We start from the raw sequence: 20,794 nt of genomic DNA, 5'->3' as shown, positions 1-20,794 counted from the left end.
TTCGAACTGGCAATCCATCATTATTTACAGGTAAGTGAGTTGAAATTAGTGTGACTTCATACCATAGCACAGAACTGAAAACAAAAGTATGCTCAAACATTGAACTAACAGCTGAAAATATTTACCTTTGGAGAAGAAATCTTTACATACACTATAATGGGAGCCAGAGAGGTTTTACCAAGTTGAGCCGGATGATTAATAGTGTCAGCATCAAGTACTACCAGCTGTAATGTCCTTGCTAATTCAAATATTCGTTCAATTTCACTCTGAACTTCAGCTGAAGAAAAGTAAAGAGACTCCAGTTATGACTGCATTAAAGAACAATTCATTCTGTAACAGATGAAGAAATGGAAAAGGCGCATGTATAACATCCATAACAGAAGAAATCTTGGTCTTTTCACACACAGACATTTTAAGTAGAATAAAGGTTTTTAAAGTATGATTATGGTTCCGGTGCTTTATGTTGTCTAAATGCAGTACTTTCAGTCTTGCCACTAGCAGAGAAGCCGATATTGCTGACAGGTTATGGCTGTTTTTATGCCAGTCATAAAATCTGTGTGTATACAGGAGAGAACAGTTTCAGAATTATAGCCTCTTGCCTGAGAGGCAGATGAGCAGCCTGACCCAGCTTAGCTCCTGGCACTCCTGGGCAGCCAAGTGTAACATGGGAATCATCAGACGGAATGCTTTGTACTGCATACTGTGCTCACAAAGGCCCATTTCCCACCACTGCTGCTACAGTAGACCACCGACCTCAAACAGCAAAGAGTTACAGGGCGTCGAGTAGAAGGGCTAGAAATGATCTACTGTAAGTTGGGTTGGAAAGAAATGAGCTAGATAGATTGGGTCATTCAACAGAAATGTAGCTGTCTCCTTATATTATAATGCTAGGCCTTAAGGAGGCAACTTACAGCTGTAGTACTTTAAGAGTGGTGCCGTTCCCAATCATTCATATGTATGTACATATGTATGTGTATCTATAATATAATGCAACTGGACAGTTAGCAGGAAACTTTTCAAAGCAGTGTGAAGAGCTAACAGTAGGGCCCATCAGCTGTTTATGGGGGCATTAAATAACAGGAGGTGGGAAAGGGCTCCATCGCTTTATTCCTGGAAGCACCAGTAAAAGTATATTTAAAACATTTCTACCCCATTTTGTCTCAGATTCAAGGGTGCAGTTCTGTTCATGATGCAGAAGTACTGATGGGTCAGGAAAGGTCTCTCTGGCAAATCTAGCTGATATACTATCACATATGTCAGACTGCTAGCATTACTAATACCTTAAGCAAGGATTATGTTTTGCATGTTTTCAGCAGGGTTGTTTTATCATTTACACTGATGATTTACAATACAATTTTTAAATGATATTTAGGAAGACACCAAAAAAATCTCACATGCGGTAGGTTAGACAGAAGATGCTGGGAATTTGCTATTTATTTTCATGGCAAATTACAGCACGATCCAGCCAAAGCTGAGCACTTTTAGGTATTATGAGTTGGATCCAGATTTAGATATACTTAGAGGAGACCCACTGAAATCAGTGGGACATCAGTTAGTTGTGACTAACTGAAGTCCAACAGATTTCAATGGGTCTACGCTACATTTGACTAAATCTGGATCAAACCCTATGATTTCCAATGGGAGAATTAAGTGCAAAATTCCAACTGAAATAAATGGGATTAAAAGCCCAATCCTACAGATGTCTACTGAGACTTGTTCCACTGGATTCAGTAGGCCTTACTCAGAAGTAAGGGTGGATAGGATTGCTGCCTAAAATGCTTAACTTCACTGGATTGTGGCTATATCAGTAAAGGTGATTATAAAATATATTTATGAACTTTTTGTTAAGCAAAGAATGTGTCAAAAGTTACAAAGAGAAAATCACAGTGTGCAAGAGAGAGAGATTGTTGTTGAATTTCATGAACAACACAGAGACAAATACCACAAAGAAATCATTATTTACAAAATATCAAAATATCACATAGGAAATATCTATCCATCTTGGCTAGAAACAGATTTTTAGATATTGGTCATAGGTGGCCCTTCAGAGATAAAACACTAAATACTCTGCCCCCAGCCCTGGTTTTTTGTGTTGTGTCCAGACAAGGCTTTTATGGTGCCATCACCCTGCCTCATTTATGGAATTTGACGGAGGGTCCAGACATCATCATCTTCTACTTGTGACCCCATGTTTCCCCATCTGTTTTCTTACCACTGAAAATCGGTTGAGGAGGAGAAGACGGAATAGCTGCACAATGCCTTCTAAGTGGTAGCAATAGGAGCCCTCCATCTGGAAGCACCCCAGCTCACGGTTCTGGATGCACATAACTATCCACATCCACATACTTGGCTAATCAGGCCTAGCACTGTGCCTCTAGATATAGATCCATAATCCCAGTGCATCAGACTCTCCCTTGCTGGATTGGGGCAGAAGCCAACGGGGTGCTTACGCCCCTGCCGATTCCATTGCATGAGCGGCCCCCACCACTTACGCAATGGAGATGTGGCACTTCCAGAGCAACCTGAAACCAGCAGGAATGCTCATTTCTAGGAGGCAGCAGGTCAGCGGAGCTCACATAAGGGAACTCCGCCGACCTGCATCCTTCCAGAAACGAGCGTTTCTGCTCATTTAGGGGCTTCCTCTAGGAAGTGCTAAATCTCCCTTGCGTGAGTGGTGGGTCCCACTTGTGCAACGGAATTCGCAGGACCCACCACTTGCAGAAAGGAATTGGCAGGGCAGAAGGGAATCAGCAGGGGCCTAAGTCCCCTGTTGGATTCTGCCGTTGGGGTGTTTTTTGTGTGTTGCAACAATATTAACATGGTACATTGTAAGTTTAAAAAAAATATAATGTGACATATATCTTCCAATGTGTACACTACACATTTCTATTCTTTAATAATTTCACCAACAGATTCCACATGAAACTCATGACATTCAAATAAGACCACTGTTATAAGAGAAAATAATTCATATACCCTAAGAAGGCTGCCAACTTGGCAGTAAAGGTCGTATGTTTCAGAGAACAAAATGGTCCCTCTGATTGACAGGAATCACCTTAGTTTTACAGCCAGAATAAGAAGCAAAAAATGTCAATACATGATACTTCTGTGGCATGACAGGACATTTTCTCCAAGCATATTTCAAAACACAACTAATCAAGTATTTCTGACATGGGCACAGTCCAACTACTTTGAAAAAGACGTCAAAGAGTGCTCTGACAATGAGAAGACCTGACAGGCAATTACTTGAAATTCTTCCCAAAGTAGAAAGTTCAAAAGAGAAAATGCCACAACCTCATCAAGAAAGGAGAACGATTCTAGGAAGACCTAGAATTTGTCTTGGGACAAATCAGTTTAATACAAGAACACTGTTACATATAATTTTAGGCTGTGTTAATTTCCTACAAAGAAATGACTCCCATGCAGGAAATTTGCCTTGTGTGAAGTAGCCTTGAAAATTTTCCAGTTTAATGCTGAGCTGAAACACCCCCCCAGACACACACACTTTATTATTCTGTTCACAGGCTATGAAATGGGTGTACATTTGATAATTTTATGAAGACGCAGACGGGCACAAAATATGGGGTAAATTTACTCATGGCGATCACGTTACAGGTGCAGGTGGATGCCTTTTTTTTTTTTTTTAACCCAGAAGACTCCAGGTTGAGGGTAGAGAGCATTGCCATCACTTTGATTTAGCTTCCTGGCAATGCTACATTCTGAGGCCAAATCAGAGTGTAATTATTTTTATCCTCACCATGGGAATCTTCTGGGTAAAAAATTCAAACCCAACCCCACCTTGGGCATCAGTCATCAACAGGGCACGAAACATACAGTGGTGAAAAACTTTCCCGCCCCGAACCCCCACATTTGAGTTAAAATATTTTAAGAGGATCTTTTGGCTCAGCTCTAGTCTAGTTTGCCTGCAGCTTTATTGATCTCTTCCAAGACAGCAATCTAATTCTAAAGATATAAGAAAGAAATCATAACCTCTTAAAAACAGAATGAAAAGCATTGCTGATTCATAGACCTGGTTCACATATAACACTAATCCATGCTTTATTTAATGCATGAGTTGTTGAATTCTGGGTTGTCCTGACGTGTGAATCCAGCTGCACTAACAAACCACTGTTTGTTCACCATGAACAACCCAGAAAGATAACCCATGGTCTGTTGTTGGATTGTGAACTCTGGGTTATTTAACCCTTGGGATTGTCATTCCATGTGAACCCAGAATCAGGTGGTGGTCATGGGTTCTTTCACCAGGCTACAAAAGCAGCAGGCAAGAGTGGTCAAAAAACCAGCCTACATGACAGTATTACAGTGCCAGAAAGGTATTTGGGATACAGAGAGGGAGTGGGCAAAGAAAGGGGAAAACAAAGAATCCTTGGATTGAAAAAAACGCACACCACTGTTTGTTCAATTGTCTACCAAACCCTGGGTAGAGCAATAAGCCGTCCATTAACCATAGGTTAAATAAACCATGGGTTAGCATTATGTGCAAAACAGCCAATTGCCTCATAACTGTTTTCTCCTTGAGTATGATTTTTTTAATGAACTATGAAGCAACCTTTAGGTGTTCTAGCCATCACTGTTGATGCACTATGATATTAAGATGGGTACAGGGTGCAAACCTTTATGTTATCATCACATAGATATGTGTAGAGCGCCAGTGCTAATCCCAGGAATGATGTAAGCTTGATCAGGGATGTATTAGGTCTGCGAACTGTTGTTAAGATTCCTGTCCTAATCAGGCTGAAAATCAAGTTCTCTTGATTTCAGGTATAAAAATCAAGTATAGTTTACTACCAAAATGGCTGTAAACAGATAAGACATAATGTTTTTAAAGAAAAAATGGAGACTTTAGTTTCCTACAGTGATAGATTTGTGATGCTATTAAGAGCTACCACTGCGCAATTAATCTATGCATATCTTTTGGTAGAAAAAAGGGATGTTGAATGAATTCTGAACACCCATCAATTGCACATTCATTAAATATAGAGATGCTTCAAACATTTAGAGGCTGTTTTTTATAATGCAATCTACATGATACATTTTGCAACAGTTAAATACAGCTTTCTAAGGCAACATTTTCAAAGCAAAGTACCTCTATATACATTTTTGCATACGCAAAAATGTCTGCATATGTAGCCCTATTACACAATGGGGAACTGTGGTCACAGCTGCATAAATCTGGTTTTTGTACATGCACATTTACTATTTTGGGCTGATGCAGTACAGATTTTGGTTACCCAATTTAGGCATATATTTTTTTTAAAATCTAATTGTTAAGTATTTTCATGCCAATTGCAACTTGATTTCTAACATTTAAAATTGGTAACTTTTTCTAGAATAGAGAATTCAGTACAAACTACACCAATTACTTGTTCTACCGTTACAAAACTTGCTATCAGATACAGATAGTGGTTTTGTGAGATAGAATACATACTGAATGCACACACAAAAGGAAAAATAATTAGCAACCATACATACATACCCAAAACATCTGGAAAGGGAGGGCATTAATGAAGCAAAGAATGGAAAAACCCAAGATAATCATGTTCTTGTCCAAAGATACAGAATGAGATAAGGTTATAACAACAGCAGCTAGAAATGTAACATACATGTAAACAAACAAGGAAAAGGTTTGGGTTCTTGAGATTGAGGAAGAAATGAAGCAAAAGCCATAGATTTGGTACAGCGATTTATACAGATGCCATGTACACACAAAGACACATATATGGCTACTGAGTTTTAATCATGTGTTCCGATTAAAGCCCCCTTTCTCAAAGGAATATATTTTCAAAAATTGTTTTAAGACTTTGTTGATCTCTAGCATATTTGCACTTAATGTATGAAAAATATAGAACAAGCATGGCAATTTATTCAGAAGCACGGGCCATATCAGAAAGAGATCATGAACTGGGGAACAACGTAGCTGTCATATTATTTCATCAACATAGCATGTACATCATAGTTGGTAAAGTGTTATGCCCAGAAGCATTTATTGGAACACAACCCATGAGCTGATCGTTACTTGAAGTGAACCTGAAATAGTTCTTTTTCGGGTCTAAGAGAATGTCCACAGTCCCAGCAAATGGTCTGAGGGCATGTGATGGAGTCACTTTGCTGAAGCTAAGCAGGTCTGGGTCTGGGCACGTATGGAATAAATACATGTTAGCAATTACGTTCAACAATTTTTAGCCTCTGAAACAATAATGGGCCCTGTTCTGTTTCCAGAATTGTAATATAATAACAACAAGGGATAGCAAATAGTCTGTTTGTATTCTTGGCTGAATGATACAGGTTTACTAGGAAGTTTTAAACCAAACTAGTTTGATATAATTATGAAGTGCACGTACTCAGCGTATTTTGGGAAATTAACTACCTGCCTATATTGCATGATCACAGCTTTGCAGAGGACAATCAAAGTGTTCTATTGTGTTCAAGGAAGGCACCATAAAAACTAATGTCAATACTGAAATGTGGTCTTTGCTATGTTAAAAGGGTACACAAAATGCTGCCTAGTTGTAGATGTCTAAATATGAAAATAAATAGTTATTGAATAAGACTAATTGGATCACACATATTCTCTTACCTCTCACAAGAAAGATTTCCCAAGCAATTCTAGAGAAAGCATGTTCTCCTTCCCATACTAATAGGTTAATGAGATGTACTTATGAAGAACGTTAGTGTATAATAATTTATAACAGGTGTGTATGGGGGCAACTTTGTAACACCATGAACATTTTAAACTTGTATGATCTTTTTTAGGAGTGAAATTATTCAGCAATAGAAGTCATCTGACCAGCACTTATTTCAAGAATTGTCCTGAAAAACTTGCTATTTTGAAATATGAACATAATTTCTGATATATTAGCTAAAAAGTACATGTATTGTCTCAGTAAGATCAATGGATACAGCAAAAGTAATTCAAAATGGAGTGGGAGTGCCTAACCTAGTGTCTATATGTAATTAAGGGTGGAATCCTTTGCAGGCTTAGACTGAAAAAAGTCCTACAGCATGGCTGGATAGAAAAGGCTGGGAGTCGTAGGACTTTTTTCTGTCTAAACATGCATAGGATTGCACCCTTAACTGTCTAGTGCTAAGAACCAACACTCTGTCACTGTATGTGGTATCACAGTGAATAATCCCCTTTTTATAAAAAGGAAATGAACAGTTTTGAAGCTTTGGACTGCTATAGTTAGCAACAATTTGTAGTATTATTACTTCATACACTTACCTAAACTTGACCTTGTATTGGATCGTTCTATTATCGCATGCTTGCTGGGATTGTTTAATACTGAGCGTTTGGCAAGCGAGATGTCTGCTGTGACCCGTGTGATTGATATACTGAACAAAAAAAAGGGGGGGGGAGGAGGAGTGTTGTGATTCATTGTTCAGAAAGCGGGGAGATGCATATACATAAATAGCAAAAGAATCAGACATAGTAGCAAATGCATTCAGTGTTCTTCACATCCTTCAAGTGAACTGTTTTACCTGCTGCTATCAGAATAAGAAAGGCAGAGACTCTTTTGTCCCTAGAGCACATCATAACTGAAACACACTGAGCATATGTTGTTGCTGTTATTATTATTTCTGAGTACCAGTCTGAGACTTTAGGCAGTATCCAATGTTGACCATTGGATATTGCCCTATGCCTCTTGTTTGATTTTTTTTTAGTCTGCCCATCTTTTTTCCCTGTCAACATTATTCTAAACAAATTTTTGGACTCATCATGGGGATGTCCATATCTCCAACTTGATGTCCAATGGGCTTGGGTGAGGAGAGAGCTATAAGGCTTGGGCATGGGGCAGAAACGGCCTTGGTCGCCTTGGTAGATGATATGAGGAGGGCTCTGGATAGGGGTGAATGCTCCTTCCTTGTTCTCCTCGACCTCTCAGCAGCTTTTGATACCGATGACCACGGTATCCTCCTGGACCGCCTGGAGGGGTTGGGCATTGGAGACACCGTATTGCGGTGGTTCCGGTCCTTCCTCTCCGGCAGGTATCAGAGGGTAGCACTGGGAGAGGAGGTTTTGGACCCGTGGCCACTCACTTGTGGGGTGCCACAGGGTTCCATCCTCTCCCCGATGCTATTTAACATCTATGTGAAGCCGCTGGGGGCTATCATCAGGAGGTCTGGGGTGCAGTGTCATCAATATGCGGATGACACGCAGCTCTACCTCTCATTCAAATATTCACCAAGGTTGGCCGTAGAATCCCTGTCCAAATGTCTGGAGACGGTGAGTGGCTGGATGGGGAGGAATAAGCTGAAGCTGAACCCTGACAAGACCGAGGTACTTTTGGTGGGAGACAAGAGGAGGCTAGGGGATGTTGACCTGGTGTTGAATGGGGTACGGCTACCCTTGAAAGACCAGGTCCGCAGCCTGGGGGTCATTTTGGACTCCCAGCTGTCCATGGAGGCTCAGGTGTCAGCTGTGAGCCGGACAGAGCTGTATCAACTCCATCTGATACGACGGCTGCACCCCTTCCTTCCCGACCATCTGCTCCCATCGGTAGTACATGCCCTGGTCTCCTCTCGTTTAGACTACTGTAATGTGCTCTACGTGGGGTTACCCTTGAAGATGGTTCGGAAACTGCAACTGGTACAGAACGCGGCGGCTCGCCTGATAAAAGGCAGCCGCCGGCAAGATCACATCACTCCAGTGCTGAAGGAGTTGCACTGGTTACCAGTTGTTTACCGGGCCAAATTCAAGGTGTTGGTTTTGACCTTTAAAACTCTATACGGTTCCGGCCCAGCCTATCTTAAGGAGCCCCTCCAGCAGCACCAGACAGGCCACTTAACAAGATCAGCCTCGGATGGCCTTCTCTCTGTCCCATCAGCCAGGACAGCTAGACTGGTGGGGACGAGGGAGAGGGCCTTTTCTGTGGTGGCCCCCACTCTGTGGAACTCCCTCCCTAGGGAACTCCGTCATGCCCCCTCTTTAATGAGCTTCCATCGTGCATTAAAAACGTGGTTGTTCAGGCAGGCATTTGGGGTGGGTTAGGGTATTTTAGAAAATGTTTTTATTGTAGAATTTTATTGTTTTAAACTGTTTTATTGTATGTTGTACATCGCCCAGAGTGGCTGGGTGACCAGCCAGATGGGCGATTAATAAATTTAATAATAAATAAATAAATAAAAATAAAAAACAATGTATTTTTTTTGCCCAAGCTCATTTTGTTGACATCACTGGGCATGCAAGTTGTAACATGGCCCAAATGGCTCCTTAAAACCCACTACCCATAAGAACCCCTTTGCCACCTATTCCCTTTACGAAGTTTACCTTATCCTGTTGCTAGGAAAGTACACACCAGGAGCTTCTATTAGGTCTCAAACATTCTCAGGCAGCATCAAGGGGTCCAGAAACCCATGGAAGCTATGGCTGTGTTCAGATGTCACTTTAAGCCATGGTGGATTAATAAGCTACTTACAGTAACTTATTTTTGAAATAGTCCACGTTGCCCCACCACACAACCGGGCTAATAAGCTACTGTGCATAGCTTATTAAGCTACTGTGCCTAACCTGACCCATCCCCCTGCCCCCTGCAGTCCTCCCACCTGAGTAGTGGCACAGTTTCATGCATTCATTACATCACAGCAGGGGCTACAAGGAGGAAAATCCCACTGTGCACCGAAAAGGGGATGGCAGCAATAAACCTTTGGAGCTTTGCAGGATTGGGACCAAACCTCATACACAGCTGTAGCACTCTTCCCCTAGTTCGCTAATTGCGCTTTAGCAAAAAAAAAAAAAAAAGTGCTATAGCACTTTAGCAAATGAGCGAAAGAGCATTAGAGCTGTGTATGAAGTTTGGTCCCAATCCTGCAAACCTCCAAGGTGTTATAGCTGCCACCCCCATTTTGGTGCACCCAAGATTTTTGCTTTTTTGTGAGTAAATGCGTAGGGATTTGATGGTGCATTGGGTGCCTCCTGACTAGGGGAGGCTGTGTATGAAGTTTGGTCCCGATCCTGCAAACTTAAGGCATTCCCAGTTGCGCATTTCCCCCCACAGACACTACTGAAATAGCTTGTGTAGGCTGTTTCCTTAACACAGAGAACACCCACAAGGAGCAGAGTAGCAGCTGTCTGAACTGCTCTTGCAGCACAACACTGTAGGTGACCAAAATAACCCATGGTGCCCACCAGATGACATGATAACCCACAGCCTGCAGTAGGGGTTATTTAACCCACTGTGGGTTATCAGAGTGGGTTACTTGGGGCAAATAGGCCATCATGGATTAAACAGTTCCCAACAGATGACACAATAACCCAAGATGGGTTAAATAAACCACAATAGTTTATTTAACCCATCAGGGGTTATTGAGTCATCTGAACCCAGCTTGTATTTCCTTTCATTCCTGAAACCCTGCAGCCTGCCCAGCAGCATCTAGGGCCTAAGAGAACCCCCACCCCACCTCACCCCCGCCACACACACAAGCACTCACTGCCCAGACTCTAGAGAACTTTGGATTCAATTTAGAATGTACTTGGTGGCCTCCAAACCTGGGGGCATTTGTTTCTAATATTCCCTTCCCTCCCATTCTAAACTTTAAGACATGGCTAATTTTTGTTTATTTTCTACCCGAGTCCTCGTGTGTGTGTGTGTGTGTGTGTGTGTGCGCGCGCGCGTGTGTGCGGTCTGATTGTGAGCTGCCTGGGCAGGGAACTGCTTTGTGTAGTTGTTTTAACTTTTTATACAGTGCCTAGTATGAGTATGGTTTAGGTGCTATAACAGCAGCAGCAATAGTATAATCTTTGTATAAGAAATATGGTTGTAAAATATACAATATTGCTTTATCTTGTTCATAATCAAGTGAGTTCTAGCGAGAATAGTTGCTAGAAAAATCATGTAGCTAGAATAAACAGACAAGGAACTAGATCTACGGGAGAAGAGATCTGTCATCTTTCTGGCGTGCTAGGATATGTGGAGTTATAACAGACCTTATTACAAACATGTTTTGGGGGGGTGATGGTAGTTTGCAACATAGCTTAACAGAGATTTTCAGTCTCTTAAGTTCTCTTCTACATCTCTCACCATTTGAAAGTAGGACCCAGCTCACAGCTAATAGTCATTATATTCTTTATAAAAAATAGTCATTATCCTCTTTTGCTTTTTCAGTATACAGCACACAATTAAAACTAGATAATAAAATTCTGTCATAGTAGTTATGACAAGGCCAGAGCAGTAATGAGGCTAGATAGTTAAAAATTCAAATGCACATCTTAATGAAAATGTGTTATAGCACTCAAAATCACCCAAAGCAGTTATAAAGTATTGTCTACTTCAGACTTTGGGACTGTAGAAAAATGAGCGCAAGGACAAGTGAGCAATTAAAGGCCTTTATCACCGTTCGGTTCTTTACATCAAGGCTGAAGAGAGTGTGGGAATTTGGTTTCAGATGAATAAACTTTAGCAGATACCATGTATCCTTCCCACTGGGTAAATGATCAGAAGTGTCTACTCTAAGAGAGACCTGTAAGTAGCTGAAACGACCTAATGGACCAAGTACTCCTACATAAACCTGCTTTTCTATTATGATCAGTACCTGAGACCTTTCTCCAAGTGCCCCCACAGTTAGAGGTTAGGCTAGAGGTGACTTGGTAAAGGGACTTTTCCATGGTGGCTCTTCAACTCTAGAATGCTCTTCCCTAGACTGCTCATCCGGTTGATTAAGATTTAGGCACCAGTCCAAGTCCTTTTTGTTCACCAAAGCTTTTAATGTTTAACTGACTTACACTGTGTGAAGGAGGCAAGGAAAAAGACCAGGCTTAGAAGCCTGGAGTTTTTTGTTGAGAGCAGGTATCCCTGAGAGGAGTAATTTCATTTCCCCAGTTAAGTTTCATTTCTTCAGGTTTGAAACAGTACTTTCAGTTTTGGGGGAGGAAGGTATATAAAGAGAGCCACTGAGACCAGAGCTGGGGAGACCAGAGCCTGAAGAGGGAGCAGGAAGAAGCAGCCTGGAGAAGTCTAAGCACAGCTAGAGTAAAGGAACTTGTGTTTTGAAACTTTTATTTTCTCTTTTGTAGCACTCAGCTCTATTGTGTAAAGACCTTTAATTGTGATTCACTTGCTTTAATTTACTGTTATAAACTGTTGTGGTTAAACTCTGTGTCTAGAATGTCAATCACCCCATGCCTACAGCCTAAACCACATCTAATTGGAAAAGGGAAGGTAAAAGAAGGAAGGTGGGACTCTTAAAGAGGCAAGAGATCCGTAAGGAGCTGCTCAGGAGGTCCAGGTCATAAGGGGAACCCTGACACATTTTTTTTAACTGTTTTACAGCTTCTTTGTTAGTTGTTCTGTTGGTTTTAATAGTTTATTGTCTTTTTCATGTTTTAACTTTTGGGGATCACACTGAAATTTTTTGAAAAGTCAGTTTTAAAAACAAAGTCATTATCAATCGATCCATGTTAAGTAGCAACTAGAGTTTCATGGGTGAGCACTAGTTTTGCTAAATGGCTTACAAGAAAGCTTAGAAAATATGTAAGTGCAAGTTGAATTCATGAGGGGACTTTACACAGACATAAAGGGACTCTTGATTGTGATCTCAGTTAGCATTTTTCAAGAAGGATATCAACAAACTTGGAAGAACGCAAAGAAGCATGAAGGCAATGGATACTGTAAGTCTATACATGTCTACTCAAAAGTTCAATGGGACTTACTCCCAGGTAAGTGTATGTAGCAGCCTAAGCTGCTGAACAGAGGTCACATTCTTCCAGAGCATAAAATAAAGCTGATCCCAGTATTTTTAAATTTCCTTCTGGATTTTTTTTTGGGGGGTGGGATAGTGAGAAGATGGGTTTATAAGAATTAACCTAAGAAGGGCCCTGCAGGATCAGACCAAAGATCAATCTAGTCCAGCATCATGTTTCCCACAGTAGCCAACCAGATTCCTATGGGAAGTCTACCAGCAGGACAAGAGGGCAATTGCTCTCTCCCATTGTTGTTCCCTAGCAACCGGTATTGAGAGCCATACTGCCTCTGATATGGAGGCAATATATAGCCATCATGACTAGTAGCCATTGGTGGCCTTATCCTCCATAAATTCATCCAATCTCCTTTTAAAGCCATCCAAACTGGTGGCCATTATTAGATCTTGTGGTAGTGAATTCCATAGTTTAGGGTGCAGTCTTATGGGCTGCATCCTGGGAACACGTAAACCTCCAAACTCAAGAGGCTTATGTATATACAATGCAGAGCGGGAGGACCTTGCGCCTCCTGTGCTGTATTTAAGCTAGACAGGAAATTTCGCCTGTCTAGTGGAAGCTTCAGGGAGAAGGGAAGGAGGCTGGGGCAGCAATAGGAAAAGGCGTAAACCAACTGCCCATTTCTCCCTGCCCCACCCCCAGGAATGCCCCCATCTTCGCACTCTGTTTACCTAGTGTGGAGAGGTAGCCAGCATGGTTCTCTCCGTACCTGCTACAAGGGGGAGGGGAGCATGGTTTCCTGGCTCCGAGTTCAGAGCTCTGTCTTCTAGCTCGGATCCAGGAAACCAAACAATCCTGTGCCCCTAGAAGCTGTCTAGAGGACACAGCAATGCTCCCTCCACTTTGTGAAGATGTACTTCCTTTTGTCTATCTTGACTCTCCTACCATTCATCTTTATTGGATAAATCCAGGTTCTAGTATCATGAGAAAGGGAGAGAAACCTCTATCCCCTTTCTCTACACCATACATAATTTTACAGTTTTTCATGCCCCCTCTTACTTAACCTTTTTTTAAGACATTACATGAGAACATATTTAACTTATTTTAAAATACTATCAATCAGTTCCATTACTACGTTGTCTACAAGTTTTATTCCCTTATGTGGGTACCTCTCTTAATTCTTTTTCTTATACACAAAAAGCCAAACTAGATATGAAGTCATTTGTCTGTAGGCAATTAATATGCATGTTTTTTGTCTTGTAAATAGAGCTTGAGTAGCCTCAGGAATATTCTGTAGGATTAAATTCTTTCTTGCTTTACCATGGTCCCAACAAAAATAGCTTCTCCAAAGGTGCTATCTTGCCAACGGGAGCTTTATTTGAAATGTAAATAGTCGCTTCAGAAAACTGCAAATAGCCACAGTCCTTAACTGCATCTGATGAAGTGCACAGTGTCCACAAAAGCTTATGCCAGAATAAATTTGTTAGTCTTTATGGTGCCACAAGATTCTTTGTTGTTTTTAATCCATAATTTAAAACCTATGAGAAATATGCTTCAGTCAAAATTGAGAAAGGAAGAACAATATGAGTTTTATTTAGATTTAGATACATGACCAGTATGGCTGGCTGAGGAATTCTGAGAGTTGTGGTACTTTTTTCTGCATACACATGCATAGGATTACACCCTAAAATATTTAAATTAGTCTAGATTCTTAAGTACTTACCGCCCTTCAAATCTATGTTTTAAAAAATCGAATAATGCTTTTTGCATCATGTCTGTCACCTGCAAGCAAATAATAAAATATTCACATTTTGTGTGCAAATTGATATAATATGAGATTTGTTAATTACTATTTTCATTCATACAGGAATAAAATGGCACCTATTAATGAATCTGAGGAAGCCATATATAATTTCACGCATTTTGGCATTATCAAAATATTTTTGGCTAATTCTAATTTCAATTAGAAAAGAAAAATTATTATTTTAACTGGCTGTGATATAGTGGTTAGAGTACTGGACTAGGACTGGGGAAAACCAGGTTCAAATCCCTGCTTAGCCACACAGTTCACTGGATGACTTGGTCCACTATCTGTCCGTCTAACCTACCTCACAGGATTGTTGTGAGGATAAAGGGAGAGAACCATGTACACCACCTTGGGACCACTGGAGGAAAGGCAGAATATAAATGTAATAAATCAACAATAAACAATTCTCCTCTTTTCTCCCATAGTTCCACACAGAAAAAAGCAACATAGTTTTGAACAAAATCAAAGATGTTCATAAGGATTTGTTTTACCTCATATCCCTTTAAGGAAGGCCCCACTAAGACTACTGGTCGCATAGAAGGCACTACATCATATGGAGGGATGTGCTCTGTCTGATAAAGAGAAAAAATTCTTTCAGCATCTGGTTTCTACATAAAGGCTAATTCTTCACATATATTTATCTAATGGAATTCTAAATGGTGTCACCAAGGGGGAAATCTGGGGTGCATTTTTTTCCAGACACCTCTCAGAAAATACTCTGAAAGTACCAAAAAGTTATTATTGTTATTCGGGATAATATTTTGTAAATACTTCCATGCAACCTCATTTTCATAACCAGTTTAAATTATATTCTGAAATAGAACCATTGCTCAGGAATGCCAAAAAGCCATTCCATGTAATTGTAAGATGGCTGCCACTCTGAAAGAATGGTGAATAGACTGTATCTACAGAATTCTATTGCCATCAGCCTCTGATATCCAGAAAAGACAGTTAAAGCAGTTGTAAAATCTAATAATATCATTAAAGAAATAGGGACAAGAGGCAAACAAAATGGAAGAATTCACAGCCTTCATCCTTTTATTAATATAAAGATATGGTTTATTAAACCACAATGGCACTATTTTGAATTCTCATTGCTTGCATGACAGCTTTTCATTCATACCCATATGTTCAAATCTCTATATTAGCACAACTGGCATGTGAATTCACAAACATAATTATGTTAGCAATTGCTAAATGCTATATAAACAAACCCCACAATAGGCCATCTTTCCTCTCTAGAAGGCTCTATAAAGTCAGACGTGTTTCATGGTAATGTATACTGTTTCATAAATTACTCGCTTGATGTATCATGCAAAATTTATGAATGGATAGCTGACCATTCAATGTGTAAAATGTGTCATACAATTATATACAAAAAAGTGTTTTGTTTTTTTAAAAAAACAACAACAGATATTACCAAGACCACAAAAAGTGGCTTATTTTAAACCATTGTTTAAGTTTTGTTTGTTTGCTTGCAGAGGGCAAAATGTTTCAAATTCAAAACCACCAACCTGGAAAAAGCTTAAAAGTAGATATGCCAGATCTATTTTTCAAGGGCCTACATAGTATAAATACATCAGTCAACATCACAGTATGTTGTCATTGTTCATTATTTCAGTACTCAACATTTCCCAGGAGTATAACAACAATAAAAGCAATAAGGTAGAATACAAACATAAGAAAACAGAGACAAACATTAATACAGAAACAACACAAAATGCCACACAAGCAGCAGTCTAAAACATGGAACACACATTGGTGTCAGGGCTTGTTTTTGTTTACATGTAAATTCACCACATAATTGATAACATAAGAAGAATGGTGAACAGTGAATGCCCAAGGCATCAAAAGCATATGAACATAATTTTTACAGTGCCAGATCTCACTTACTGTTTAGAAGCAAAGCCTATAGGTCTGTTGTATAATTATGAAGATACACTCTTACAATGATTGTTGCTATGAATATAAATCACCTGGTATGCACTACTGTAGCAGCCTATAAGAACTATGTCAGGACCCTCTTGTGTTTAGCAGATCAATGCCCCTTTGTAATATATCCATGTCTTATGGTGTTTATCTGCAAAAGCCTTGAGTTAATCATAACCCTTGAAAATTAGGGTAGGTACAGAAATTACCTTATTTGATGGAATACTGGTACTTGTTAAAATCAGTTGTATGCCAGCCTTCAGCTTTTCCACGCTCTAATTAACTATGCTGTCAGTGGTAATATGTTAAGGGATTAAAATGGGCTACAAGAGCCTTTCACCTCTATATTACTGTTTCAAATTCATTCCACAAAGCTAGCGAGGGAGATTTTTCTATCGGATGGCTAAGCTTTGACTGTTACAGTGAGTTAGAGTGTCCATCCAGATTATGGTGAGCAAATGTCAACACATTACAAGAATTACCACTGCACCTGGCAATTTTGTTGAGTTTTTGAGAATTCTGTCTCATAAAAATGAAAGGATAAATAATTAAAACTAATGAAATGAGCTGCTCCCAGAAATAGCCCTTTGTTACTAACAAAGGCTTAGACCAGTAAAAAGAGAGAACTGACTCATATTTAAGAGAAAATATACATGTGATCACAGTAATTATGAATTTTGAAGCTATTTATTGGTGGGATTTATACCCAACCTTGCTACCAAAAAACAAACAAACAAACCCAGCACCCAAGGGGCTACCAATTTTATTTACTATCAATCTGTAAAGTAGTGGACAAATCAACTATGGTATCGATAAAGGAAGATAATGGCGGCAAGCAAGGGAATTTTTTTAATGCAAAAGAAGAATTGAATGTGGTTTGGAGAAGACCGGATGGTCATGAAGATAGGGAATTTGTTATGTCATTGAGCATAGACCACACTCGCAAAAGAATGGTTCCTGGAAGTTTATGTATATAGGAAGCTATCTATATAAGTGTGTATCCAAATTTATAAAAAATATTGAGAATACTTCTGTAAAAAAGAAAGAAACAAACAAAGAAAGAAGAATATTAATAGTTAGCTTTACTCTCCAGTTGCTTATAATTGGCTGCTAAATAACCAATTCCATGTAAGTTTTTAGGAGCATCTTGTAGTTCCCAGATAAGGGGTGAAAAGAGTATGACAATACATCACATTTGTCAGCCTCCCTATGGAGTAGCTTTGGCCACCAGTTCTGTTATCTAACAGGCAAGATGCTATAGTCTGACTGCTGGAGGAGAAGGCAAGAACAATGGGAAATAATTTATATATGACAATAGGAAAAACTCACAGTAGACCGCCAAAACAAGTCTGCAGTTTTCCACTGGTCTTGCTCATCTGCAGATTTTGCACCTAGTGGATTAGAAGTTTAAATACTGACTAAATTAAAAATTGAAAGTTCTTTTTAAAGAACAAGATGAGTATCTGTTTAGAGTTAACAAAATGAATTATAATTATAAGACTGAATTACAAGTAAAAAAAATCTGGAGAAATGACAAAGAATAAGCATGCACTAGAGAGGTGCATTATCTGGTCTTGTCAAAGTTTTACTTCTCTGGATGTTTAAAGAAATTCCCTTGTCAGCCTATTATTCCATCAAAAAGGAAAAGTACCATAAGCAAGGTTTGACTGAGTCACTCACAGGGCCTAGTCTGCTTGTTTTCACCCTACTGGATTCAGCTAGCAGTCTGATAACTTAGTTTCTTTGGTCTAAAATGACTGCATTATATAAACTGTAGGTGATGATGCTAATGATGCCAGTGGCAGAATAAACACAGCTTGTGTCAGCATAAACTTACCGATTTCTGCTTCTGCTTAGCTACAGCAGCATGGAAAAGAAACAAAGAATAACAAAAGCATGCATGTTATTGGCTTGTCAAAGGACGCAGACAGTTAACAGGACTCAAAATGTGACGCAGTGCAGGTGAGCAGGTGTACAGATGGCAGCTTGGAAGTAGGTGTTACCTTCTTAAAGAAGGGCATTCTTTTCTCTTTGGAGTGGGGTGATGTGATACTGTTTGCACTGGGTTTGGGGGAGCGATGGTTTGCTGGAATATCAATTTCTTCTGCATCTAAACCAGTGGCATCTATGTCTATAGCTATATGTAGATAAACAATGTAAAATTATCAGATGGCAGGGAGAGGAAAGAAAGGTTAAAAGAAACATAAAGCAACAATATCCCAGGTCAGATGTCCATCAGGAATATCAAACAGAATAAAAACAAAAGGGGGAAATTATAAAAGGTACAATACACCAGGATTAAAAAAGATAGGCAATTGGTACCAATTCAGAATTACATAGAATTATAGATTTGGCTGGGTAATACACTTTAAAGAATGACTGGAGATTTATATCAACATGCTGAATTCACTCAAACTCTCAAAACTAGTGGCATAGGCTGGGCCCTAGGAAATGTCCACATCCCAGTGGCATAGAATAATTAATCTTAAACAGGAAGGTATATTGTATACGTTTACCTTGACCTAGCACAGAGCTCTGCCTTGATCAAAATCCACTAATGGCCCATGAAAGCTGTATGAATGAATCATACTGCCAGCAATGTTCAAGGGCAATTAATCACAGAGGGTTTGGCTTCTGGATCAGTCTTGGAACTAATGGTGGGTAAAGATCAACTGTTTTTCTTGGGTTCTCTCAGGAAAGAAATATATATCACCATTCCAGATAAAGATTTTATACATAAAAATGCTCATCTTGTGAAAACTTTACTATACCATATACAGCAAATCATACACGCAATAAAATTAAGTGTTCAATCATTTCAAACCTGTAGGAAACCAGATCTGTTTTATATAGCTGTAGTGTTTAATTATTTTCAGTGAAAGTTATCTACAGTTATCTGTCAAATTAAGTACAGTTATCAAGAGTTCCAGCTGAATTGGCACCAATTGCCTTTGAGTCAAAGTGTACAATAAACAGAGGATTTATTCATATTATATAAAATGTCACACTTGTAAATTATGAATATTTTAAGGGAATAGAAGGAAGAGGAGAAGGAAGGAAAGCCCATTCCAGGTCATCGTGGAGCACACAAGTGTCAGCTGAAAAAGGCTTTGCTAACATATTGCGCTGGGTAGGAAGAGCTAATATTGGGATGAAAATGAAAATATTACAAATGCTCTTCACTCCCAAGCAATTAAAATATACAGCACAAATACATAACAGGTTTTGACTTTGAGCTTCCTGGGTGTCATGCTTATGTTTGTAGCGTACCTGGTGCCATCGGTGCTTCAGTACTACTACTATTACTACTACTGATAAACACTAGCAGTGAAGCTCTACATTTAAGGCGCAATCCTATGCATGTTTAGACAAAAAAAAGTCCTACAACTCCCAGCTTTCCCCACCCACCATGGCTGCTATGGAATGCTGGGAGTTGTAGGACCTTTTTCAGTCTTAAGCAAGCATAGGATTGCACCCTTAGTGAATCAGAAAGAGAGGACAGGGTAGTGTATGAGCCCAATGCTTGCTGTGGCTCGTCCTCCTAACACTAAAGCATGGTTTAGCATTAGGCGATAGAATAGCAGAATGTGTTGTTTACTTCTCATGTTTTGCAGAGTTTTATAAGGATTGTTTAGTTCTTTAAAAACTTTGACTGAAGGTCAGATAAAGAAGTTCCTAAATCATGAAATGGCAGAGTCATGGCTGAATGTAAAAATGTGTGAGACGTCTGTTCCAGCCCCATGAACTGGAATCTTTAAACAAATTTTGTTAATTGTTTATGTTTAGTCTGCATGATTCAGGCTAGGTCAGAGATAGCTGATTATAACTTAAGATTACAATCTTAAGAGATATTTTAGTGTATGTGTATTGTGTGTTTATGTTGTTATGTTTTTTTAAAAAAATAAAAAATTATATCAAAAAAAATGAGACAACTGATTATGCATACATTTGTTTGCTCTCTTTCATTCTTCTTCTTTTACTATTTTTCTTTAAATTTTCGTTATTATATGCTGTATTTAAATATATTGTTTGAGGGTGTATTGTGCACACCCATTTATATATCTAGTATAAAATATATTACTGATTGTTGTAAGGTTGCTTTCAAGCTTTATTATTATATAACATTATAATTTCATCTCTTTTTTGCTGTTATTATTATTATTATTACAATTATTATCATTACTATAAGACTACTAAGTAAGATTTTTGGTTGGTTAAACTGTTAAGCTTTATTATTACTATTATATTCTAACTTAAGGGCAATATATGGTTGCTGGGAATGAATTGTATGCCTGCTTCCTTGCTATAAGACTGATGATATGATATTGAAATGTAAGGTTGATTATTAAATTGTAATATTGCTAATGTTATAGGTATAGTTTCTAAATTAGAATGGGATCTGAAGC

At 39.1% G+C, this 20,794-nt stretch overlaps 1 protein-coding gene across 7 annotated transcripts in view; it reads right to left on the bottom strand.

Annotated features, from left to right (window-relative positions):
- The window catches only part of CACNB2 (calcium voltage-gated channel auxiliary subunit beta 2), a 258,911-nt gene that overhangs the window by 5,329 nt on the left and 232,788 nt on the right, over positions 1-20,794 (bottom strand). For 3 of the 7 annotated variants that reach the window (XM_084859005.1, XM_084859009.1, XM_084859006.1), the window contains 5 exons: positions 18,392-18,525; positions 14,951-15,031; positions 14,376-14,434; positions 7,244-7,353; positions 126-277 (listed from right to left, as the gene is read on the bottom strand). In XM_084859005.1, the coding sequence (XP_084715131.1) occupies positions 126-277; positions 7,244-7,353; positions 14,376-14,434; positions 14,951-15,031; positions 18,392-18,525 (536 nt within the window). Of the gene's footprint in view, positions 1-125; positions 278-7,243; positions 7,354-14,375; positions 14,435-14,950; positions 15,032-17,717; positions 17,780-18,225; positions 18,246-18,391; positions 18,526-20,794 lie in introns of all 7 variants that reach the window. The other 4 variants (XM_084859008.1, XM_084859012.1, XM_084859011.1 and 1 more) reach the window with 2 other exon arrangements.

The sequence above is a fragment of the Heloderma suspectum genome, chromosome 5, assembly GCF_057233095.1.
Source record: "Heloderma suspectum isolate Gila_16-S chromosome 5, 16-S_ref, whole genome shotgun sequence".
NCBI classification, from domain to species: domain Eukaryota; kingdom Metazoa; phylum Chordata; class Lepidosauria; order Squamata; family Helodermatidae; genus Heloderma; species Heloderma suspectum.
The sequence above is the reverse complement of the archived record's forward strand: the minus strand, read 5'-3'. Positions and strand labels throughout refer to the sequence as shown.